The sequence below is a fragment of the Phacochoerus africanus genome, chromosome X, assembly GCF_016906955.1.
Source record: "Phacochoerus africanus isolate WHEZ1 chromosome X, ROS_Pafr_v1, whole genome shotgun sequence".
Lineage (NCBI taxonomy): Eukaryota > Metazoa > Chordata > Mammalia > Artiodactyla > Suidae > Phacochoerus > Phacochoerus africanus.
This window is the reverse complement of record NC_062560.1, coordinates 102,675,124-102,701,095: the sequence shown is the minus strand read 5'-3', so window position 1 is coordinate 102,701,095 and position 25,972 is coordinate 102,675,124. Positions and strand designations below refer to the sequence as shown.

The 25,972-nt window shown below is 44.7% G+C and overlaps 1 protein-coding gene across 5 annotated transcripts; it reads right to left on the bottom strand.

The window, feature by feature from the left end:
- Nucleotides 1–1,895: 1,895 nt before the first annotated feature.
- Nucleotides 1,896–22,440, bottom strand: ATP1B4 (ATPase Na+/K+ transporting family member beta 4). Of its 5 annotated transcripts, XM_047765481.1 has the most exons (9): nt 22,283–22,348; nt 22,055–22,189; nt 17,836–18,094; nt 12,629–12,757; nt 12,263–12,367; nt 9,161–9,357; nt 8,178–8,234; nt 5,865–5,960; nt 1,896–5,152 (listed from the first exon to the last, which is right to left on the bottom strand). In XM_047765481.1, exons 3-9 carry the CDS (start codon nt 18,023–18,025, stop codon nt 4,991–4,993), a joined length of 936 nt encoding a protein of 311 aa, XP_047621437.1. In that variant the 5' UTR covers nt 18,026–18,094; nt 22,055–22,189; nt 22,283–22,348; the 3' UTR covers nt 1,896–4,990. The 5 variants fall into 5 exon arrangements, with proteins under 5 accessions (XP_047621437.1, XP_047621433.1, XP_047621434.1 ...); XM_047765477.1 differs by lacking the exon at nt 22,055–22,189 and having other exon boundaries at nt 22,283–22,440; XM_047765478.1 differs by lacking the exon at nt 22,055–22,189 and having other exon boundaries at nt 17,848–18,094; nt 22,283–22,440.
- Between the last annotated feature and the right edge of the window lie 3,532 nt (nt 22,441–25,972).

Genomic DNA, 25,972 nt, shown 5'->3' with positions numbered 1-25,972 from the left:
GATGGAAAGCAGAGTTGGAGAGAGACCGATTCCTAATGACATCTTAGAGTTCCTGGACCTGGCTATGCTTGAAACCAAAGTAACTTGGACTTTTTAGTTATGTGATTCAATAAATTCCTTTTTATCCTTAAGTCAATTTGAGAATTTTTTTTTTTGGGGGGGGCTGCATCTGTGGCATGCAGAGGTTCCCTGGCCAGGAATCGAACCCTTCTCCACAGCTATAACTGGAGCCACAGCATTGATAATACTGGATCCTTAACCTGCTGAGCCACCAGGGAACTCCAGTTTGAGGGTTTTTAAAAAATTCGTTTGTTTGTTTGTCACTTACAAGCAAAGGAGTTCTAAATGATATACTAAAGGATATCAAATTAGGAAAGTATGAAGGGGGAGATTTGAAAAGGGAACGAATATTAACGAATAGAGAAAAGAATTATTATAATGGAAAAGCTTACTGCTTCTGACCTCACAGCCATAGAGCAGAGTATGTATGAGGATAAACTTGCCCCGGTCACTGGAATTAGTTCGGTAGATGGTTCCAGCATTGTACCAGGCTCCAAGGAGTCTGTCCTCAGAATCTCCATTTGGTGGCTGTGCTAGATATTTCCTCTTTGCTGCTCCAAATGTACTTTCTACTCTTCTCCACCCTACTTTCTTCCTTGGGAGGCTGACCTATATGGACCACATCGGTGGGCTTCTTTGCCCTTTGACTTTTGGTTGTGTTTGGGCAATGGGAATTATCAGCAGGTGATTGGAGGGAAGGAGGAAAATTAAATCAAGGTATTTATTTTCCTGTTTCCCTACCTACAAGGTCACCTTGAGCTAGCTTAGTCCTCTAGCAAGGTCACCACTCTTCTCAAGGCAGTCAACTGTATAGGACTCAGTCCTTCTGGGTTCTGGGAACCACTTCCTATCCCTGTTCCTTAGGGTCTAGGGATGGTAAGAGTTTAGCTTATACTAGCCTGAGCTATTGTGCTATTCTTTGTGGTTCTGTATATCTACATATTTATAAGTAATATCTTTGTAAATAAGTCTGCTTCCAATCATTCCATTGCGTTTCTTGTTGGCACCCTAACTGATGCTATGGCCATACAGGAGCCTGCAAGGAAGTATATCCTGGATACTGTGCTGTCAGACTGAGAGTTTGTCATATCCTTGTTAAACCTTTTAAATCCCTCTATAGTTTTTCTTCCCTCCTAGCCTGCAACGAACTTTGTAAATCACACTTCTGTATGATTTGGTTAAACCACTTTAACATGTTCAAAGTCCGTAAGGAAAAACAACTCTAACTAAGAACCTAGATAGGGTAAATATATTGGGATCACGGACCTACCCCCGAGTCAAACCATATCAGCCTAGTAGACCTTAGCCCAGGGCAGCTTCCAGGGAAAGAAGGGATTCTTACTGCAGCCTAGCTGCTTAGTCAAACAAGGGAATGGAAATATTTCTGCCTTTAATTGCAATTACCGCTAGCGATTTGCTCTGGGAGAAAATTTGTGGTCAGATGTGCCCTGAAGTCACTTAGCTAGACTTTCATCAAGTTTCTCTTTGAATTCTTGTTCCTTCCTTCTCGCCATCTCGAAGTTTCTCTTAGTGTTATTCTCCTACACACAGAACAGTTTATACCAGGGCCCAACCTTGATGAAGAAAGGAATAGTCTGAGAAACTGGAACATGAAGGCTGCAAAAGGAAAAATTCTTGGAAATGAGACAACTTTTAGTTTCATCCTCCTGTGGCCAAATCCCAAGTGTCCGGGGGGGGGGGGGGGGAAGGTGGGAGGGAGAAGAAGAAAAAAGTCTTAAACCGAGATAGGCTGTCAGTTGTCAAATTTTCCACCCATATGTCTGCCCAGTACTCCTGTGGGAAAATCAGTGAAGTCTAGAGAGAGGAAATCATACTTCTTTCTTATTTTAATTTATTGTTATCAACAACTCCCCAAGACAATGTTTTCTACATGAAGATTCCCAGCAAACATATGCCTAAAAAAGGTAACTTTAGGATAATAATTTCAGAAGGGTAAAGAGTAAAAAATCCTAAGTCTAGCATATATAAAACCATGGAGGCATTCGGAAGTAGTACTTCTCATTGACAGTCAAGTAAATCCAAGTACATTGCAACATATGGTATACAAATCAAATCCTGGTACTGCACAGTATGGGGACTATTTAAATTAATCCATTAGAAGTTTACTGAATCACTAGAATCCAATTTTAATGACTGTATTATAGTATCTAGTTCCATATAATAGAGCTATTTTTAAATGTCCCAGCTGACATCCCCAACTATCATAGTACTATTCAGTACTGCTTTGAAACTGTGGACAAAATGGATTCTATTGAATGAAAAATACCGAATGACAAAAATTCATGATTCCTTGTCCATTTAATAGTCAATGTATTTAACAGGATAATGTATTATGTATAAAATATAGCACCAGTAGTTGAATTCCTGTGAAATATTAACTATTTTAACTCAGATTTGACATATGTTTTAAAATATTTGGGGTGTCATTCATTGATTTTTAAAAAGATGGTACTTCCTGGTAAGCAGCAGCTCAGAGTAGAAAGAGCACTGGACCTGGAGTCAGATGCAATGCAGGTTGCTTTCACTAAATGCTCTCTAATATCCTTTCCAGATCTTTTCTTTTACTACTAAATCTTGAGAGTTTGATTATTTGAGGCCATTTTTAGGTTGTTTTAAAGTTGTTATAATTAAGTTTGTTTCTTTTTAAAGGTTAGTTTTGAAAATCGAATTTGGTAAGATAAGGGGTTGGGAGGAGACAGTTTCATTGCTTTTTGTATTTTCCACAGATCTGCTGTGCACTTGTTAATAGCAGTCAGCCCTCCTCTACTCTGTCAGTAAGAGTTGGAAGGTGTTTGGGAAGGAGATTCCAAGAGCAGCAGCAGTCCTTTCTACCATAAGCCAAGAGAGAAGCACTACCTGAGAGACCAGATTGCTGTGGCGTGTTTACATAAGTGGCTCAAATTCCCGTGATTAAATAGCTTAGACTTTCTTAAGAGAGTTCACTTAAGCAAATGTTGCTTTTGTTCTCAGATTTCCTTCTTCCCAACCCCACTTATATTTCCACATCGATGTCTGACCAATAGAGATCACAAGCCTAAAATGTCCAGAATTGATCTCAACATCTTCCTCTCCGGTCCCGCTTCACTCGTGTATTCCCTGTCTTAATGAACAGTATCACCAGCCCACTGGTTCTAGGCAGGTTCAAAACCTTGGTGTCACTCTTGACTCCTTCTTCTCTTTCACTGCCCATTCTTCAGTCTTGCCCCTCTCCAATTCACCCTTCACATTGTGGCTGTCAAAATGCTCTTTCTAAGATGTAAATATGATCATAGAGCTTCCCTGCTTAGAAGGCTTTAATGACTCCTTTTCACCCACTGGATAAAATGCAAAGTCTTCTTTCAGTGCCTCTATGCCTTTCTAATGCAGTCCACTGCCACTCCCTGCCATTGCCCTGAGCCCTTTACAGTCCAGTTGCATGAACTGCTCACAGTTACCCAGACACCATGGTCTTACACAATTGTGACTTTGCATGTGAAAGTTCCTCTGCTACTTCCTCAGCTTGAGTTATTTTTCTTCATGTTCCCATAGCATTTCCACATACTAATTTTATAACTCTTGTCACACTATATTCTAGTTACTTCTTTACTCGTTTGTCTTCACCACCAGACTGTCAGTTCCCTGTTTTGGGAGAAGATAAACATCGTACAGGAAATTCAGACTCTGGATACTTCTAGGTGGCATTGTAAGCTTACTTTGGACCCTGAGACACTGTGCTCTTCGCTGATGCCCTCTTTTTCTCCTTGTCCCATCCCTCCCCCTGGTGGAGGTGTTAAGGAGCAGTGGAATGGTCACATGGCCAAAAGATAAGACAAAGCGGCCTGGCTGATCCACAACCTGGATAAACATCTGCCTCATATCATTTTTTAAGCAAATGAAAAGGTGGCAGGCTAATGGGTCTTGAATTTAGGGTGGCCTGGCAGGAGCTTTCTGTCTTACCCCATATCCCTTGGGAGACCCAGAGCTGTGGTGGTGGTGGTGGGGGGGAGTGGAGAGGGTGTCAACACACCCATGCCTGGTGATCTCAAAGAACATCACACTACTGTTAAACAAATAGCCCAAGAAGAATTATTAGCTGGTGGAGATGGTCTTCCTTGTTTTTCCCTGTGCCTGAAGCCGAGACAAACCTTTCTTCAGGAATGTTTCCTTTTGGATGATTAGACCATAAAGCAAGAAATCAAAGACCAATCACACCCACATGGTGGGTGTTCTCCCCTACTGTAGTGGGCCTCACCTCCCAAAAAAGAGTCATAGGGAAGGGCTCTGTTCTGGTCCATACCAGAACAATATCCAGTTATCACTGACTTATTTCCCAGTTGAAGATAACCTAATCTTTGAATCCGTATTTAGTCGCCCATTCGAGGCACCCAGTTTCACAAGCACCCCTGGATATAGAGTTCTCTAGGCATGGTGGCCTTAGGTGTCTTCTGGATTGGTCTGGTTAGTGATTCTCAGGGAAGGACCTTGCCAGGAAGGTTAACAAAAAGGGTGAGTCATCAGCCTGGCTGGGAGGGATCTCTCCTCTAAAAACAACAAATTTTTAGAAAACATGATAAATTTCTAATCATTATGGAAATTCTCCATGGCTATTGTGAATTTTATCAGATACTGTGTTTACACTACATAGAAGTAGAGACTACTTCTATACTTCATAGAAGTGAGACTTATAGCAGCAAGAATGGGTTTTAGTTTTAAGGAAGGGGAAAGGAAATTAATGTATTCATCATCAGGAGAGACTACCTTTAAAAATCAAATAGCTTCCACAATATCATTTTGTACATATGTCAAAGGCAAGGAAAGATGATCTGCTGTCCTAGGTGTCCATTTGGCTGTGTCCTGACTGAAGAAAAAGAATTCAGGTAACATGAAATAAAACAGAAACAGAACTTGTAGGAGTGGCCCCCTGAAGTTATTAGGTTTCTATGTTCAGGGTAAAGATTACCCTACCCACAAAACGATCATTGATGACATCATTTATGATGCCTTTGCCCTTCAGTTGGCACTGTACAGGCACTGCTTGGTTCTTCACTACATCTGTAAAGTGCATTGCCACCAGCGGGGAAGTGTAGTTAACCTGTAGGTGGAAAAACAATGAATTCTATGTGAGGAGGGGAGGGTATGTCTGGGGGGGCAATAGAATGGAAGTGATCACGTATTCAGGGCAGGATGGAATAACCTCCACGAAAGGAACTGAATGAATCCCATGATGCCAAGTCACAAATAGCTAAAGCAACTGACATACTCTTTCTGTCCCGGAACAGTGGGGAATGACAAGATTCTTTCATAAGTCAGTGTCCGTTGTCTGATTGTCCTCTGGGGAAAACCAGTTTGACTCATTGTGATATGATTTTCTGGATATCAGACCATGAATCAAAGCAAGACTAGTGTTTATCCAGTCTCCATGCTGGAGATGAAGGCTTCCTACTCCCCCAAGTGTCCAAGTGGGAGAAATAGGAAAGTGATTATTTGGGCATAATTGAATGCAATGGCAAGTGATTTGTCTGCTCCTGGCTCTGCCTCTAATTAGCTATGTGACCTTGGGCAAGTCACTTCCTCTCTCTGAACTCTAATGTCTCCATCTGTAAACTAAAGGAATTAGGCCAGACTGTATCTGAGATTCCTTCAGATTTGAAAAGAAGTGGTTGGGATAGGAAGTGGTAGAGGGAACTCCTAGTCTTGGTCAGCAGCTATTCATTCTTTTGCTACTACCTGTTACTCCCTAATTTTCTCATAGATCCCAGCCAGCCCTTCCTTTGTCTCTAAGACAGAAGGGATTACAGACTTACGTGAGTTAGTTTGCCGTAGTAAGGGTAGTAGCGGAGGTCAAAAGAAGCTGACTCTGGGTAGTAACTGATGGATCGGATGTCGTTTTCATCACCTCTCTGTAAGTCAAAGCAGGGACATGTCAGGTGCTGGGTCACTCGATGAGTTGGAGCCTGAGCTAAAGGGGCCTATGTCCCAAGAATCACTGTGCGGCCCACAACCAAATGTCTCAGGAAGACCTTGAAACCAGAACGGGGCATAGCTCATTCCAGACTTCTTCCCAGAGGAATGTTTCTAGGGAGAGAAAGTGCTTTGACTTTTCAGTTCAAAGAATACTGAATAAAAGGCCCAGACCACAGAGGCTGAAGGTTCTCAGCATGGCTCTGTGGTGGCTCCTAGGGGACCCAGACGGAAGGGCTCCAAAGGAGGGCTTGTAGTGCCTGGTGTTGCTCTGGCAAGAGGGTCTACCATGCCCGCTCCTCTCCAAAGAAGCTTCCTGCACCTGGCACCCAGTCTTGGGTTTGGGAGCTGAGGCAGGTGTCAGCTGGAACATGGTTAGTAAACCCCACCCCACAACAACGCACACGTGGTGGGCTCAGTCCTAGTAGAGGTTAGACCAGGTGCGCAGGGACCTGATGTGTAGGGACACAGCCTCTAGTTGGTTCACCTAAATGCATGTCTCTTACCACATTCTCTGAAGTACTTAGTTACGGGAGGTGGAGTCAGGAGGATAGGCAAGGGGCCCAGGATTGGAATGATTAAATAAACAAGTCTACCCTCATCATATTTTGTCATGTAGGGGACTGCCCATTCTGCCTATGTAACACAGAGGCCTGGGGGCTAGTAAGGGACAAATAGCGCATCACTACCAGCAAATCACTCACTGAAGTCATTTGATTACTCCTGTCATTATAGTATCATTGATCTTAGCATAAACAGGGCTCTTCTTAATTTATTCTGGTAATTACCTCATCCAGCTTGATTTCCACAAGTGGTGTGGATTTGACCTGTATTGATTATTATAGAATGTCTACAGACTCTTAATATACTTTTTTAAAAGAACAGTTCTTAGCAAAGCTCTATGTAAGCTGAAAAATGGATGGCTTCCACTAGGGAACTATAAGCAGGACTCAATCTAATTAATATGCTAGTTTAAGACTGAGTCTGTCTGATGGTTTATTTATATATTCTAAAAAGCAATGAAGTTCATTTTTTGTGAATGGTCTGTGGAATCAGTTCTTCTAGTTTGTAGTCACACCTCCCATGTGTGTATATATACACATGCAAACAGAGTGGATGTCTTTCCTCCCTTGTTCACCTGGCAAGCACTACCTGACCTTTCGAAGCTCGTCTTCAAGTGTCACCACCTCCCATGTGGAACTAACTTTCCTTCTTTAATGTCCCCACTGCACCTTTCATAGCACCTTTCAGAGGCAGAATCATATTTTATCTTGGCATCTCCAACACCTAGCAGAATACCTGGTACTTAATAAGCTATCGATAAATTCCGGCCAAATGTGAGCCATTGGCTGAATAAATGCTGCCTTTCGCTGCTTTCTGATATGCCACCATCAAGGCTGGAGTTTTGAGCTACATTTCTAGTACTGAGAATGGGATTACCTGGCTTCACACATTTGCAAGACAACTGTCCAGGGCCGGGGGTGGGGGTGGGGTGCAGTCTATGTTATCAAACACGGGGGAGCTACTGCTGGCTTAAGAAGCAAACCCAAGATCTAGGGCTTTTTCCTACAAAGGAGCTAATTGGCACAGATGAGATAGGAGTTAATGGTCCCTTGAAGGACAGTTAATTAGCATATTAATGGAGTTCTGTTTTCGCTTCCCTTGTAGTCATTTGTTATTGCAACACCCAGTGCCACTGGTCATTGCTGCAAAAAGTGAAATTCAGTTTCAAAAGCAGGGACTAATGACGTTAATGAAAGCCGCTTGTTTAGTTCAAAGAAACAAGTAATTAGAGCTAAAAGCAAAAGTGTAAACAGAATCCCAATTAATGACTTGGCACATTGTTGTTCCCTGCTGTGGCCCTTAGCTGAGGTTCAGTCTTTCCCTTTCACAGGTATAAACCAGCCTGTGTGTGTGTGTGTGTGTGCGCGCGCGCGTGCGACACACACACACACACACACACACACACACACATGATTTCAATGCTTTCTGGAAATAGGGAGGCCCGAAAGTATAAAGGAAGGTATAGTCATGAAAAGAGTAACTCTTTCCCTAACCCTTAGCCAACCGTTCACGGTAAAGCCCTTGGAAAGGATGACTCACCTTTTTGCATGAGACAGATGTGTTAACAGTGCTTACTCAAAAGGGTACTTTACCTGAACTTTGCAGGAAACTTTCACAGGATCTCCAAGCTCAGGGCGAAAGCCAACAATCTAGCAAAAGAAAGCCAGTGTTGTTTTGTTTTTAAATATAATAAAACAGATTTGACAGAAAAAATGGGGCTTTTCTAATTCCCCTTGAGTCATCCCATCCTTATGCATAAGCTTGATCTATTTTGCCCTCTCAGAAATGTTACAAAAAGCAGAAAATGCAAATTATCTTTAGAGCTGTGCACCTCAGCCTACTCCTTACTGTATTTGTGCCTGCTATTCATACAGTGGTAACTGCAGCAAGATTACCCTAAAGATGTAAAGAACTTACTGGTTTCAGGAGGAGTGTATGTGGTAAGGCTCTACCACACCTAAGGCATGGCAGGAGAAAAGGAAAATGCATTTGTCATAGAAGAATTGTCCTCCACCCCACCCCCATGTCAGTCCCTTGTTCCAAGCAGCTCAGGATCTCATTCCTGACAGAGGCATCAAAGGGCAGGTTTAGGGGTGTGAGAGAAGAATCAAGATAGGAAGTATTCAGGAGTTCTGTCGTGGCTCAGTGGTTAATGAATCCGACTAGGAACCATGAGGTTGTGGGTTCAATCCCTGGCCTTGCTCAGTGGGTTAAGGATCCGGCGTTGCTGTGAACTGTGGTGTAGGTCGCAGATGTGGCTGGGATCCCCCCTTGCTGTGGCTGTGGTGTAGGCTGGTGGCTACAGCTCCGATTAGACCCCCTAGCCTGGAAACCTCCATATGCCGCAGGAGCAGCCCAAGAAATGGCAAAAAGACCAGGAAAAAAAAAAAAGTTAGGAAGTATTCAGGGAGAAGTATTGCCTGAGAGGTTGGTCAGGTTGTTTGTATTACTGATGCTGTTGGTTAAAATGGCCAAACTCAGTGTATGAAGACGGAGTCCAAGAGAAATGGTGTGGCCAGAGCCCTCCTACCCAGATCATCCACTATCATTGCCAGAGTGTCAAGGGCCAGTGTACCCGGTTCATCTTTAGAAGGATGCAGGGCTGTCCAGTAGAGTAGCCAAAAGTAGGGTCCTCTAGGCCAGAGCAGTTCTTCAGGAAGGAGCGCTTAAATTGGCAGGCCTTCTTGTCCTCATCCTCATCACCATCTTGGATGAAGTACTGGCCCGGGGGACAATCTACATTCATTTCCTCTTGAAGACTGTCATTATAACCTAAAGTATGTGTGGGTGGCAAAGGATCACATTAGATAAGCGCTTTCAGTAATTCTCCTCCCTAGTTTTCTTTCTCCAGCTTGCCCGTGTTCCTCTGAAAGCCCACTCAGGTGGTCCTAGGCCCTGAGACCTGGCATTGGGTGCCCAAGGCCATTCGTCAGCAACATCCCTCCAAGAAGCCTTTGGGGCTAGTCCCCTTGTCTCCTTTGATTGCCTGTCCCTTTGCTTCTCATTCCCTTGGAACTTCTTTGATATCCATTCCAGGATTGTATGTGGTTGCTTTGTAAATTTTCTCTGTTTTCTATTTTTTTTTTTTTTTCTGATATGGTAACTTGTAAACTTGGAGGGCTGCCTCTTCTACTTCTGGGAGAGAAATAGGCATATGGTAGACAGATTTTGGGAGAGAGAGTAAATCATATCAAGGCATGGTATGTAGAAGGGGGCAAAGCTCCTAGGTTAAGTCTCTTTAAGTTCAACCTAGGAGACATCTCTCTCGGAGGTCAATGAGAGACATTGGATGCAAGAGAGGGAGAAGTGTGTGTTGGGGGACAAGAGGAAGGGGGGGGAAGAAGAGGAGGAGATAAACCAGCTCCTCATTCTTTACAGGAGGAAGTTAGCTCTGCAAAATAGAAGCTTACGTTGAAAGAGAGGCAGCAGTGGCAACCAGGGTCTCCACTGGGAGGGGGAGGGGTGAGATCTTGTCTCCTGAGACATGAGGCACTCAGGGTTAGTGGCCCTTTTCATAGAATGAATGTGACATGTGTCCAAGGTACACATATCAAGGAGAGAAGAGGGCTCTCTGTGGGCTACTAGATGCTGTAGTACTGAGCTTTAGCAGTTACTGCATTATTTCCAATTTGGTTCTAAATGATGGAACCCAGTTAAATCTGTTAGGTCCAGCCCCCATGCATTCATATTCCAAGTAGCTCCGTTTTTCAGAGGAGATTGTGCACCTATGATCCTCCAGAGATTAAACTTCAAATGTACTGCTAGATCTTCATGTAGACAGATTGTGACTTGGGTTTGATATTGGAAACAACAGGGAATTTTAAATCTGTTCCCATTATGGCTAAGCCCTTATTTTTCCTTTGACAAAGCTACATTCAAGATTTAGTTTTAATCTCTCTCTTTTTTTAGAACAAGAGCTATGTTCAAATAATAACTTTCTAAATAGAAGCTCTAATCACGTGCTCATTGTTCTTCTTGAGGTAGTTCCATTAAAAATAATGTGACATGGGCATGACCCTTATTGCAAAATCCCTGTCCTCGTGGGAATGAAAGTGATACTCTGGGACATCTATTTCAGAGATGTGTTCCTTTTAAACAGGGCATATTGTCTACACTTAGGAACCAAAAAGCCCAATGCTTGTCCTAATGTTCCCCACCTCTATCACTGGGTTAGAATGACTATTTCTCCATCTACTACCTTCTCGGAGGGATGTCCTCTGTGGAAATTCTGGCAATACATTTGCAATAGCTCACAAGCATTTTGAAAGAAAAGAAGGTATTGTTCTGGATACGAGACCCAAAATATTTAGGGAGCCAAAATGGAACTACACGGACTCAGAACCCAGCCCCTTTCATTTTACAGGTGAGGAATCTGAAGCTCAGACTTAACAAGATAACCCTGAGCATTACCAATACAAAGCTGAGTGTCTAACTCCTGCTCATATGGCAACGAATTATGAAAAGCAGCACTTCTCAAGCTTTAAAGGTCATACAAATCACCTGCGGATCTTGTTAAAATGCAGATCCTGATTCAGCAGGTCTGGGTGAGGCCTGAGATTCTGCTTTTCCAACAAACTCCCAAGTGATGCTGATGCTGCTGGTCCCTGGATCACACTTGGAGTAGCAAGGATGTCAAGAACAAAAACAAGGGTTTAAACACTCTGTGGCCAAGAGATTTTGATCATGTTTCTTCCCCTTCTGAGCCTCAGTTCCCCCATTTGTAAAATGGGGACAATAGACTCTGCTATGTAGAGTTAAAGTTCAGTGACAACATTTATGCATTTAAACAACACTTCCCATCACATGAGAGAATCCTCTTAGTTCAGTGCACATTCTGCTGGCTACTCCCATCACCCCACTTCAGCCAGGCTGGGACACTCAAACCAGTCTAACTAGCTTTTTCCCACAAATAACAGATGCAACAGTGGAAACCCACGGGGACTCCTCTTTGATAGCTGGGTAAATACAGAGCCTGTGTGCTCTAGGTTTAAACTTAACCAAGCTGCTACCTCAGTTTTTATCTGGTGTAAAAACCAAGCTGCTACCTTAGTGTAAGGGCTTCCCCAAAAGCTATTCATTTGTCCCTGAAAGTGTATCTGATGATGCTGTAGAGATAAGCATCTTGAAAACACTTGCTATCAAAATGTTGGAATGACTGCCACGCAGAGATTCTTTCTCCCAACTCCCTTTTGGACTGCTATGTAAATAAAGACCCTTGTTCTCCTCCCATAAGATGGATCATCTTCAATAAATGAGTCGTCTTACCTTGAGAAAGTATAGGAGGCAGGAATCTTCTACTTCTGGAGAATTCTCTTCTTTGCTTACCACTCCCTCCCCCCAGAATTATCTTTTACAATTGATCATTATTGAGCCATCTGGATGTGCGCAGGACATAACTAGGTGCTATAGGGTGTTCGGGAAGAGAGAACAAGTCCTCTGCTCCAGTGAACTTATTTTGCTGGAGAGTTGACTTACATGCTTTCAAGGCAACATACAATACAAACCAGAACAGTTTTAATTGTATCTGCAGGTGCCGAGGGGGAATGCAAGGTAAGGAAAAATCAGTATGGGCTGTGTTAGTAAGACTGGGACTTCTGCGCCAAGTGAATTTTAAATTTTGAATTCCCATCCATCACCTTTCCAAAGAGATTCTCACCATTGAGAGGAACTTACTTACCCTGGAGAAAGCCATTTAGGCTAATCACATAATGCTGCCAAGTGTCAGGTTCAGAAACGTTGAAGTTGAAGTTAAGGCTATGGGCGAAGGGTCTGATCATAACTCCTGGCAATGAAAACAGGTCTTGGATATATTAACCCATTCTTGGGATAATTTTTTTTGTATTGATTCCCATGAAACCATTTCCCCCCAGGCCATCAAAATGAAAAGGACCATAATTTGCCAAGTACCATTTTACTTTTACTCTTAATAATTGAATCCCTAAGTTATTACCGGGAAGAGCCACAGTTAATTGAGGCTGAACATGCTGTGCAAGCAGATTTCTGTCCAGCAAGCTCTGACAGCACAGGGTATTTGGGCACTCACCAGGAGGCTTCACCCTCTCGGTGAAGGTCGGCACGTAAGGACTGATGGTCAGAAATAGCGTGTACATGCAGAGGGTGATCACAGCAGCCAGGGAGGCATAGAAAAAGAAGTAAATGACTAAGAGCAGGCCTGCAGAACAATCAGAGATGAGGGTGGTCAGTGCTGGCCAACAAGCGCTGCCTCCATATTCGAACTCGTGAACAGGTCCAACCAAAGATGTGACATGACTTTTTCCCCCTCTTAAGTCCCCAGATTCAGTATGTCCTTGCTTATTCAGATTCCACAAGTTTGGAATTGGTGAGAACTGTGTCAGAAGTCTGATTGCAGTTTACCTTTACAGCATGTCCGATGGAGGGCTTGCTGAGCAAATGATGACCATGAAGAAGATTACAGGGGAGTGGAGTTTAAATTACCGCAGAGGGCAAATTGTTTGGGAGTCCTCTGGGCAACGGTTGATGTCCTAAGTACAAATAATTCTTCATTATTCATTAAAGCAGGTGCCCTAAAGAGTCCTAGCAGCTGGGTGCCGGTGATTATATGTATTCGTAAGTGATGAAAACAGCATTTCTTTTCACATAGCCCGTAATTCAAACTTTTGATTCATTTCCACTAAACTTGCCTCTAATGAAGGCAAAGTGAGGTTTCACCCTATGTATTTCAAATCTTATTCACCTTTGGCAAAAGTTTAAGTAGCTCTGCCTTTTATTTATTTTATTTTTAAAAATTTGTTTGTCTTTTTAGGGCCACACCTGCGGCATATGGAGGGTCTCAGGCTAGGAGTCCAATCGGAGCTATAGCCGCCGGCCTACACCACAGCCACAGCAATGCGGGATCCGAGCCACGTCTGCGACCTACACCACAGCTCATGGCAACGCCGGATCCTTAACCCACTGAGCCAGGCCAGGGATCGAACCTGTGTCCTCATGCATGTTAGTCAAATTCGTTTCTGCTGAGTCAGGACTGGAGCTCCAAGTGGCTCTGCCTTTTAAAAAGAACACTAACCCAGGAGTTCCTGTTGTGATGCAGTGGTTAACGAATCCAACTAGGAACCATGAGGTTGCGGGTTCGATCCCCGGCCTTGCTCAGTGGGTTAAGGATCCAGTCTTGCCGTGAGCTGTGGTGTAGGTCGCAGACGTGGCTCGGATCCCGAGTTGCTGTGGCTGTGGCGTAGGCCAGCAGCTACAACTCTGATTAGACCCCTAGCCTGGGAACCTCCGTATGCTGCGGGAGCGGCCCTAGAAAAGGCAAAAAGGCAAAAAAAAAAAAACAAAAAAAAAACAAAAAAAAACCCTAACCCAGGATGGGGGAGGGAGGAGGGAGAAAGTGTACTTAGTTACTGACACCTGCTCCCTGTGAGCTTGGGCAACTTATAGAACCTCTTGGCACCCTGAGTAAAATGGGGGTAAATTTAGCACTTACCTCATATTCTGATCTATATCCCTAACAATATTTGAAACTCAGCCTTTCCTTACATCCTGTCTGGACTCTATCACTTCCTTTTTAATCTTAAACACGCTACTTACCTCTCTGGGCCTCAATTTCCTCATCTGTAAAATGAGGATAATAACAGCACTTACTTCTTAACATTGAATAATGCATATAAATAGCATAGCACAGAGCCTGGCAAGTACCAAGAAGTCTATAAATAGCAGTCTTCATCATTGTTATTATTATTAATATTAATATTGCCATAGGACCAGAAGCATAGTTTTGTGAATTCCTCCTCTGTGGGCTGGATTAGGACTAGGTTTGCCCCAGAATTAGGCAGCATAGAATGAGTGAATGAGCAAAAGATTGCTGCTGAGAAGCTCTTTCTAGTCTTCCTTGGGGCCCTCTTGGGAAATAATATCTAGTTTGGCTCACAGCAGTGACATGATGGAACTACAGATTTGAACTGAGTCATGAACCAGAAACTGGAAAAAAAACACATAACTTTGCTGTACTCAAAATCAAATCCAGGAGTTCCTGTCGTGGCTCAGCTAAAACGAATCTGACTAGCATCCATGAGGACCCATGTTCGATCCTTGGCCTTGCTCAGTGGGTTAAGGATCTGGCATTGCCATGCGCTGTAGTGTAGGTCGCAGATGCGGCTTGGATCTGGCATTGCTGTGGCTGTGGTGTAGGCCAGCAGCTACAGCTCCGATTTGACCCCTAGTCTGGAAACCTCCATATGCTGTGAGTGTGGCCCTAAAAAGATAAAAAAATAAAATAAAAAGATCAGGGGTGCCTGTTGTGGCTCAGTGGTTAACGAATCTGACTAGGAACCATGAAGTTGCAGGTTTGATCCCTGGCCTTGCTCAGTGGGTTAAGGATCTGGCGTTGCCGTGAGCTGTGGTGTAGGTCACAGACGTGGCTCGGATCCCGCATTGCTGTGGCTGTGGTGTAGGCCGGTGGCTACGGCTCCGATTAGACCCCTAGCCTGGGAACCTCCATATGCTGCGGGTGTGGCCCTAAAAAGACAAAAATAAAAAATAAAGTAAAAAGATCAAATCCAAATATTAATTTTTAATTGAACAATGAACCAAATAAAATTAACCAAAAAAAGGAGTGCAGGAAAAGAGGAAAAAAATTATTAGTAAGCTAACGAAGTGGTGCTTTATGTTTTATAAGATGAACTAAAGCAGAACTGGAACATGACCATGTTGGTTCAGTCGGAGTCCCTGGAGAAGAAACAGCAGCACCTTGTGTGTCTGTGATACTTGGCTGCTGCCCACCAGCTGTCCTGACGGGATGTGCCCTGTGCCGCCTCCTCCATTCTTCTACCCCCATACCCATCCTGCCACAGATCAACAGCTGGAGCCGTCCTGGGGGGCCAGAAGGCTCAGTTTTATAGATGCAAGGAAAGCAATAGAGGACAGGTACATTCACTTAGACATATCTCCTTTCTTGCCCAGGATGTGTGGCCAGGAAGCTGTAGATAGGAGAATGGCATTAGCAATGAGTCCTCTCGGCTTTACCCAGCAGTCTGTGCCCTGGAGTCTGTGATGTGCTAACTATCTCAGCTACACCCACCTCCTGGCAAAACCCCACTCATCCCTCCGGTCCTTTCTGCTCTGAATGTCCAAGTTTTACTTGGGCTGCTCCTCTAGGTAAGCCAGGGTTCTCTCCTGAATGCCCCACCCAAGCTTGGATAGACCATTATAACTTGCATGGACTAGGTACCCACAGTCCCAGCTCTTCACTCTGTCCACTAAACACCCCATCAGGTCCTGAGGCCCTACCCATCAGGGCCTTGCTCATTGCTAGAGTTCATGAAACAGGGTGGTGTTCTGGCAAGAGAATGAACTCCAGTGTTCATCCAGTCTGGATTTGAGTCCCAGTGCTGCTATTTATTGACTGTGTGACTTTAGATAAGTTACTTACCCTCTCTAAGCCTCAGTTTCTGCATCTGTAAAATGGGGATAATAATATTACTACCTCGTATAGTTCTTGTCAGTACCCAATAAAATAATGTATCGCTCCTAAGAATACCCAGCTATCAGAGGGAAAGCCCAGAATATAGTCATAGGCTGGGTGACTATGTTGGTTATGTTGAGGTCCAGGCTGGGACAGGGTTAGTGAGAGCTTACGTGGCACATAGTTCTCAGGCAAGAGGGTGGCAAGGCATGTGGTGGCCTGGGCATTAACATCACTATTTGCCCTTTGCCTAGGTAGGGGCAAGCCAGCAGAAGAAGCCTGAGTTTCTGGACTCTCCTTAGGCCCGCTACCCAAAGACCAGGATATGGCCTGCCATGCAGTGTCCCCACTGCCATATCTTCCCTGGACACTTAAACCTTCCTCCCTCATCCCCACTTACTGGCCTGTGGATTGTTCTCCACAGGCACAGCTTGGACGAGCTCATCTTTTGAAGTTTCAATGGCTGGCTGTTTAAGGGTTAACATAGGGCTCCCTGTCCCAGAGTCACACTTGCATTTCACAAGGCCTGTTTTTCCAGTCCTCTTTAGGCAAGGGAGAAACAGCTGTGCCCCCTTCGGAGCCCCCGTGAGTGTCCAGCATTTGTCTGCAGCTTCCAGAATGTCGGAATGTTCCTTGAATGGTACATTTGTTCCAGTTGAGAGTTCGAGGGATGGGCAGGGGTGGGACTGGGAACTGAAGAGGGGTGAAAGGAGGTGGGTGTTGTTCAGAGCCCCACACCTGCTATTCCTAATTCCAGGAAGCAGGGCTGGCTGTCTCACCCGGACTGAGCTGAGTTAGAGACAGAAACTGCAAAGGAGAGAATTCTCAGCCAAGGGGGCCTTTAGGAGGGATGACCATCGACTTGAGCAACTTAGACCCTTGGCACTGGGGGACTCTTATTTCAGCCATAGAATTATCTATTTTTCTCTTTTCCTATGAGTTCACTGAGTTCCAAATCAGCAGCTGCTCTTTTTCTGGGATGTGCAGAGAGTGTGGTGAGTGTGAATTGTACCCCAAGCTAAATCTCTTGAGAAGGATCAGCATTTTAATAGTTCAAGAGGTGAGTAGGACCCTGGGAGAGGAGTGCTAGGGAAGTTGTGAGGTAAAAGTGGTGGCAGCATGTGTTGCAAAGAGGAAATGCTAGGGACTGCAATTCTGCCATTGACCATGCAATATGGGGGCTCAGCCTTAAATCTCTGGAAATGATCCCTTTACCCTGTTTCTCTGTATACACCACGGGAGCATAAAGCACCCATAAGCTGGGGCCAGGGGCAACCCTGGCTCTCCTCTGACATTACAAGGTGAAATGATGAGGTTTACAAACCCTTGGTCAGATTAGCAGGGACTTGAGCCTCATATTCCAGGAAGAGTACTTTTGACTTTGCAATTTTAACATCTTATTAGAACCTGAGGCTGATCCTGTGAGAGGGGCCAGGCAGATACTGTTTCCCTCATTTAGCGGTTGAGGAATCTGAGGCTCAGAGAGGATAATAATGAGCCTAAAGGTTTTTTTTTTATTTTTTTATCAGGGCTGGGGCTGAAAAAAAATCTGCACTTTTTCAATTCATTCTTACTGTCTCTGCACTGCAAATGATATTCAGCCCAGTGGATTTCGGCTATACAGTCAAGTTTGTTCACCCACTTGGAGTTTGTTGGGCTCTGCCCATTATTTCCTTAGGCATTGATCCCATTACATGAAATGCTAGGAGAAGTTTGCCGACAAGCCCATCCAGCGTATGGTAAAGGAGTCCTGGACACCAAGCCCAAAGCAAAGGACACCCGACTGGGGCATTGGGACAACTGGGACTTACTCAGACTCTGACCTGTTCGGGCCAGAGACATCCTTTTCTCCGGATCCCACAGGTATTCATTCACGATCTGCAGTTTCTGCCACCAGGCACTGCGTGTGTCCTGATGGTGACTCTCTTCCTCCTCCTTTTCGTCCTCTTCTTTCTCCTCCTCTTCTTCTTTCTCCTCCTCCTCCAAATCGGGTACCACCATCACCCGAGCCTCTTCTGCTTCTTCCTCTTCATCTGCTAAGTAGTTTTGGTTCACTTCATCCTGGTCATCCTGAAACAGTGACAAAACACAATCCCCTTTTTGGAAAAGAAAATTTCCAGTAGCGCATCCCACCAGCCAAAAAGAAATGGAAAGCGACTCAGTATTTGGAGAGGCTTCAGATGTCCACTTACCCATAAACATACCTGTTGTTACAAGAGGCAGATTTTCTTTCTCTCTGTTCTTTTGCAGGAAATATCCTTTCTATGACCCCTTTGACCCAATATTCTTTCCATAGAGGTGCAAAAGTTTTATTCTCAGCTTCAGGTATTTGAGCTCTTCCCCCAGGACTGCTCATGTCACTACTCTGTCTTGAGGCCTTGGCTTCCCGCTTAACTTTGGCCTCTCAGGGCAGAGCTGAACTCAACTGGAGGAAGGAGTAGTTTCACACACTTGTGTCGGTGATGGCAAATTCTCAGTCCCAGCCAGCTTTGTCCTGACATCCTGTACACTTTCAGCTGCTCAACCTCACCAACCTAAGTTGTGACTAAAAATAGCCTGGGACACAGATCAGGAGGAAACGCCGGCTGCCATACCCCTCCCCAGAACTTATACTGTCTTCCCAGAAGAAACAAGAGATTGGGTGGAGGGGTCATTTGCTGTTTCTCTGACTGTTGCCCACGCTGGAACCTCTTCCTGCCTTAACCGGGTTGGACAGACCACCCGAGGGTTGGGATGGAAACATACTCCTTAGCCCCAACCCCATACCCTAGGCAAAAATCTGGGCACGTAGTAAATGCTCAGCACATATTTGTTGATTGACTGATTGCAGCCATCACTTGAGATCTGAAACTGTAATCTTCTCTGAGTGGTTCTAAGAAAATTAAAGAAAAAAAAAAGAAAGAAAAAGAAAAACCCAGACTTCGCCAAATGGTATTTCAATGCCTTCCAGCCATGGGCTGGAGAGTTGGATCTTTGCTCTTTGTGGGCCTGCCAAGGCTCACTGCAGCAGCAGAAAATGAGGCCACCCGCCCTGCTCTCTGCTATCCAAATCTGAAGAGTGGCAGGGCCTGTGCACCTGTTGGGGTTGGATGTGTCAAATGATAGAGGCCAGGGGTTCCGTGCTGCCCCCTCCCTGCTTGATTCCTCAAAGGCCATTTAGAGGACACTCAGCTAAAAGTGCTGCCATGAGGGGGGTGGGGTGGTCAGAAAACTAGATTGTTCAGAATCAGTAAAAGTGATACAAAATGACAAGGCTCTACTCTCAGCATTCAGCCTGCCCAGCGCTGTCTAGCTCTTGATTATAAGCACTCTTGAATTGCTCTCTAATTTGTTCAAATGTGCAGCTTTATATTATGCACCATATCAGAACTGACAGGGACCTTGAAGATTCACTTGTCCATGTGAGGCCCAGAGAGGGGACAGGATCTAGCCAGAATCACGCAGTAAGTTCATGATAGAGCTGACAGCCTCGGAACCCGTGTCCTTTTGTAACCTGGACAGTGATGTGTCTCCCCTATCATGCCGAGCACAAGTGCCTAGAGGTGGTTTAGCAGATTTACTGAGCACAACAATGTGTTAGATTTTGTGTTTCCAAAAAATTGTAGGCACTTATAATTGAGGATTTCTAACTCTGACAAGGACTCAGAGGGTAAGGCTTAGGAAAATAAATCTCATCACTCAATGGTGAATGGATTAATAAATGTTCTTAAATCTCTTTCCCTTGTGTGTGAACACATGTACCCATTTGACCTCCAGAACCACATTTGAGCACCCAGAGGAGAGGGCACATATTTTCTTTTTCTTTCTGTTTTTAGGGCCACACCTGCGGCATATGGAAGTTCCCAGGCTAGGGGTCAAATCGGAGCTACAGCTGTTGGCCTCCACCACAGTCACAGCAACGCCAGATCTGAGCCACATCCATGACCTACACCACAGCTCACAGCAACGCCGGATCCTTAGCCGGCTGAGTGAGGCCAGGGATCGAACCTGCATCCTCCTGGATATTAGTCAGTTTCGTTACTGCTGAGCCACAATGGGAACTCCAGAGGGTGCATATTTTCTAACTCCTTGGTGGCTGTGGAGCCCACAGCTAGGTAACTTGTGGGTACGGAACAAATGTCAGCGATAACTGCCTGACTTAAAGCTCCTGAACCAGGACTCTGGCAGAGTGCTCTCACAGAGCTTGCTGCCCTAGCCTCAGCGCTCACGTGGGCTGTGGTGGGCAGTCATCACGGCCCCCAGAGAATCTGCTGCAACTGGAGAGTCTCAGAGAATTTGAAGTGTCGTATTTCAACATGGAGGAACTTATATTCTCTTTGTATTTTCTGAACAACTTCCTTTTCTCTCCTTGTTGCCTCTTTGCCTGCACTCCACCTCTGCTCCACGGAGGAGACAGCTGCCTGTGGCCTCAGCCTGATTTTATTTGTAGATATGAGCTTTCATGATAATCCCATTAAAGATGGCTTGTCATTAAAGCTTTACCCTCCCGGGAAGAATTAACCTTTTCAGAGCGAATTTCCCCTCGGCTCTCACAGTGCCTGAGCTTCAGGAACTTCAAATATCTTTTCCCAGCTTCCAGGTATAGGAGATCCTTGCATTGAACAAGAAAGGCATTTTTGTGCAAGCGACTGTTTTAGCGGAATCCAGGAGGGAATCCTTTGGTCATGCGAGGGTCTGTTTTGGTCAGTTTCCTAAAGTGGCAGTGGCCTCATGTGGCTGAGTATGTGCGTGTGTGTGCCGGGGTAGGGTAGTGGGTGTGTGCTGGGGCTGTCATGTTCCCCTAAAAGGGAAGCGTCTGAAGGGCAGAAGGCGGCTCCATTTTGAGCACTCTAAATATATAAACATATAAACAAATACATAAACAAGCAGTATGACCCGAAGGATAAATTTGTGCCCTGCATTGAGTAACACCCTGTAAACATTCGAGTGGTTGGTTAATTTTAAAAGAGACATTAGCACACGATTATTCACTGCATCAAATAATTTCTTTTTAAATTTCATCGCATATTCCATATAAAGTTCAAGATCCCTTGATGCATTTAAAATCCAAACCAGTTGACAAATAACTGAAATTATACACAACACTTTAGCGGCATTGGAGAGAAAAGAAACTAAGTAAGGAATAGTTATATATACCCTGCAGACTGTGACTGCTCTGAGAGCTGAAAGGGACTTTGGGGAATGTCAAAATAGAGATTCTGCCAATTCTGACTGGAGAGTTAAGAGAAGGTCTCCGCAGGTTGATATGGGGTTAGAAGCATTTGGGTATTGTCTCCTGGCAATTGACAGTCTTCACTTAGCTCCCTGGTTATGCAAGTGGCCATTTCCCAAGAAAAAATGGATTAAGTTTTGTTTCCTCCTGGGGCTCAGATCACAACCCTCTCTGGGGGAGATTTCAGAATATTTCTCCCTGCCAAAAGGCACTACATGTGGCATATATTAATGATTTATATAGCAAAGTAAATGCAAAGAAACTTTGACTGCAAAGAAATTTGTAATGCATCCTGGGGATGAATGGTGACATTGAAGGGGGGATGTTAGGCAGGGTGGGGTGGCCGGCAGGGAGGCAATGGGTAGTAGAGGATCAGAGGGTTAGGGAGCTGCATGCTGCAAGTATAATGGAACAAGCACAAGATTAGAAGCGGGGAAACGTGCATTCTCACTTTGGCTCCTCTACTAACTTGCAAGTCACTCCTGTGCTCTGAGCCCCAGAGCCCCATAATGAGGGGTTCTGGAAAGATGATGTCTAGGACTACTCCCAGTTTCTATCTAGGATTCCATGATTTTTAGCTCTAGTTTGGAATTTCTGCTTTAGAAACAGAGCAGCTGGATTCTTAAGAAGCTACCATCCAAAGGGACTGAGACAGCTGGGCAGGCAGAGCCTTTCATTTCCTCTTCCCCTTCCCTTCTCTTGGCTGAATTTCTTGCTGTCAGAATGAAACTTCTACTCCTAGGCTCCAAAAGGTCTGTTCAAATTCTAAACTCCCAAGAAAATTTTTTAGAAAACCCCTTATTCTCTGGCAGCTTCACCTTCTCTTATCTTTGTTGCACAGGAAGTGGGGCTTCCTCCTTCACTCCAGCATTTTAGGGTGCGATGGGGTACTGGGAATCACTGCTCGTTCTTGAAACTATGAGCTTCCTTAAACTTCACTGTGCCTGCCCATCCTAAAGAGAAGCAGCCCTAAGTCAAGACCTAGACAATGCCCACCCCACCCCACTGAAAAGGGACAGCAAAATATTCTGCTCCCTGGGACTCACAAGTCTGTAGCCATAACCGTAAGGAAAGGCCGGAGCCCGTCTGGACCGGAGCTGCCTTCTCATGGCTGTTCCGTGGGCAAAGGTGCGGCAGGGGCAGGCGAGTGGGTGAGAGCTCTGGAGCTTCTGCTGGTACAGGAGACACTGGTTGCTGGGGATACTTGGCGCCTAGTAAAAGTGAACCCTCCTGGCATGAGCCCTTCCCCAAAATAATCTAACATGCCCCTCTCTCATTGGTTGGCCCCTTCCCTGAATCAAAGGAAAGCCCTTTTGGAAAAGCAAGCTCATCATTACAGGGAGGGGGAGGTATTCTGGTCACGAGGATGAGCGACTCACACCCCCTCCAACTTCATGTCTCTTCCCGCCCCCGCCCTTCTCTAGCGCCTGAGATACTATGGGCCCAATGGAAATCTTAAGTTGTGTTCTTTTCAATTGAGAGTTGGATATTAGTGTGTGCAGGGGGTGGGGCGTGGGTGGGAGTTGGGGGTGAAGGGAGATGGCCAAGAATAACTTTCTTTTTTTCATAAGGCTGATGTCATGCAAAAGGCTCTAGGGTGTCAGGAAAGATTCCCTTTGCCCCCCCCAACCCTGACCAAGCCACCTACAATATTCCTTATTTGTGTCAGTCCACCAGCCCCTTAAATATGGATTATGCATTCTGATTTTAGAGGCCAAGCTCCTGCTTACCTCTACTCCCAAAGAGGGTCTTGGACATAAAGAAGCCTTTTTCTAGCTCACATGTCAGAATGGCCCCATCAGCACTGCCCCTCACATACACGCCCCTTGGAATCCTGGCCAAATTTCTGTAGTGGTTGAGATCTATATTTATCCCTTAGCATCAGGGCAGAGAACAAGCCAGAACTTTGCAGTGTCAGTTTCCCAGACATATATAACTCCTGCAGCCAATGTGGGATCCAACAAAAGAAAAATTAGTAGAAACAGCCAAGAATGTTGTATAGCATTTTTAGTCTGTTTCGTTAACCCCACTGGAGCCTTCGGTGGCTACAAAGGCCTAAGTGGAATTTGTGATCCTACACAGATCTGCTCCCTACCCCCAGTGACACCCTGGTGACTGAGAATGTTGCAGGTACTGAGATTCTGGGTATCTTCATAACCAAGAAAACCAGCCCAATGGCTTAGATAGATAGATTTAGTCATAATTCCAAGCCTAGGCTATTCTGATGAAGACAGCTTCAATAGTGGTTAGTTTAAAATAAAGACTTCATTTACTAGAATGTACTAATCAAGACTCTCCCTTAAAAGAGTCTCCCTTGATACTCTCATTTGAAGAGAAAGAGAGCACTGACAAAGAAAAGAGAAACTCATTCCCTTTTTGGATTTTAATAAAAGCAAAATATAATATATAGGGAATAACATGGTCTCAGTAGCCATTGAGCTTTATCTCTTACATTTCCTTCACTCTTGCTTTTTGTATGATTCCTGATATTAAGTATGAGAATCTTGAAGTCCTTGGAAACCTCAAAAACCAAACAAAGAATAGGTGAACTGGTCTTGTCTTACTAAGGCCAAAAAGAGGGCATAGTCATGTTGGCAAGCTTTCAAAAACCAAGAGTAGGGAGTAGCATTATTCAAATAGCCAAGATATGGAAACAACAGAAGTGTCCCATCAACAGATGAATGAATGAGGAAGGTATGGTATATATACCCAATGGAATATTATTCAGCCATGAGAAAAAAGGAAATCCTGCCGTTAGTGACAACATGCATGGACTCAGAGGGCATTATGCGAAGTGAAATAAGTCAGACAGAGAAAGACAAGTACTGTATGAGCTCACTTATATATGGAATCTAAAAAGGCCAAATTCATAGAAACAGAGAGTTGAATGGTGGTGACCAGAGGATGGGAGGGTGGGGGAATTGGGGAGATGTTGGACAAAGAGCACAAACTTCTAGTTATGAAATGAATAAATTCTGGGGATCTTATGTATGGAATGGTAATTGTGTGGTTAATAATACTGAATTATAGGAGTTTTCTGGTGGCTTAGCAGGTTAAGGATCCAGTGTTGTCACTGCTGTGGCCTGGGTTGCTGCTGTGGTGCAGATTCGATCCCTGGCCGGGGAATTTCCACATTCTGCAGGTGTGGCCACAAAAAACCCACTGTATTATATACTTGAAAGTTGCTAAGAGAGTAATCTTAAGTATTCTCACCATAGAAAAGAAATGGCAATTATGAGATGTAGGGAGGTGTTAGCTAACAGTATGGTGGTAATCGTTTTGCAGGATATATGAATACCGTGTATAAATCACATTGTACAACTTCAAACTTACATAATGTTGTGTGTCAATTATATCTCAATAAAGGTGGGGGAAAAACCAAGAGTGGAAGACAAAAAGGGATTTGGAGTAATACAAACACAGGTAACAAATATTCCATTCTCCAGAATCTCTCTCATTCCCTAGCATTCTGGGTAATTTGCGGTTTGCCATATACTTAATATATTTGCAGTGGATTTTGACCATAGCCCAGGCTGCCTTCTGGAATGCCAGCTGTTGGGTGGGATAAAATAACAAAATCCTGTAGGATCTCAAAGGCAGAAATCTGTATGAACTCATACTCAAAAGACTAAAGGAGACTAAAGGAGAAAACCCTTCCTGCCAATTTTGGAGAAAAACCAATCTGCATAACAGTGCAACAGACTGGAGCCAGAAGTGGCCAATGGGACTGCAAATGAAGCAGTGGCTACAGAGGCGGGAGAGGAGGGAGAAAGGAGAGACTTTGAATTTGATAGCAGGTTCAAAGACAAATGAATCAAGTCTCTAAAACTATATGCCCAGTCCTTGTGCACAGATGTTAGCAGCTGCTTTTATAAGCTCCCTTTCCTGGTTGCCTGCTCCAGTAAAACTGCCGGATTGGTGACAGGGAACAGAACCAATCTTGTGGACGGGGTCCTCCTTTTCCCAAAGGAAGGAAGAGAAGGTAGCACTCTGGAGGTAGTCTTTGCTTCTGCCATGGGAGGGGCTAGTTTATGGCATCTGTTTCTGTGGGATATTTACACAACTGTGTGTGTGGGAGAGGGGAGGGTGTCCCCTGAGCCATCGAAGAGCCGTTGTGTACTTCCCTACCTAGAGATTGGCTGAGTTTTCAGGGAGTCTATGGGAGGTCATGTGCAGTGGAGCTTGAGTTGTTTGCCATTGCCAGGCATTGTTGAGTGCACTGTAGAACCCCAGTTCCTTCCAGCATTACTGACCTTGAGGACTCTGAGGTCGTGGATGAGGAAACTCTAGGCTGATGTGGGGTCTGAGGCTGCCCATGAATGCTTCCTGGTGTAGGGTGTCATCTTTGAAGCTTGCAGAGGAAGAGGAACTCATTTGGGGTTACGAAGATCAGGGAAGGCAGCCCGGAATAGATGGGGTTTGGGCTAGACCTTGGAGGGCAGTCCTTCAAGCCGGAGGAACAACTACTCCTTGACTTTGATGATGGCAGTATGGTGCCCAGGGCCCAAAGTTCCCCTCCTTAACAGCTAGCCTCTGCAAAGTAGCCAGCAGGCTTGGCCAGCAGGCTCACTGGCTAAGGCCAGAGGGTTTCCTTGACCTAAATGGTCCAGACAATGACCCCAGATCCTTCCTTCGCCAGGTTCCTGGAAGAACCCTTAGCACATCACATTTCTAAGCAGAGTTTCCATCTGTCAAGCACAGTTGTACAGTGAGAGATGCTTTCATTTCAGAGCACT

Excerpts from the sequence above, each read along its gene's own strand:
- ATP1B4 (XM_047765477.1), bottom strand. The coding sequence starts at position 22,345 with ATGAGAAGGCAGCTCCGGTCCAGACGGGCTCCGGCCTTTCCTTACGGT. Across the intron at positions 12,758-17,835 it reads CCGAACAGGTCAGAGTCTGA|GCCTGCTCTTAGTCATTTAC; the intron begins GTAAGTCCCAGT and ends ATTGTTCTGCAG. Across the intron at positions 8,235-9,160 it reads TCCTTCTAAAGATGAACCGG|ATTGTTGGCTTTCGCCCTGA; the intron begins GTACACTGGCCC and ends TTCTTTTGCTAG.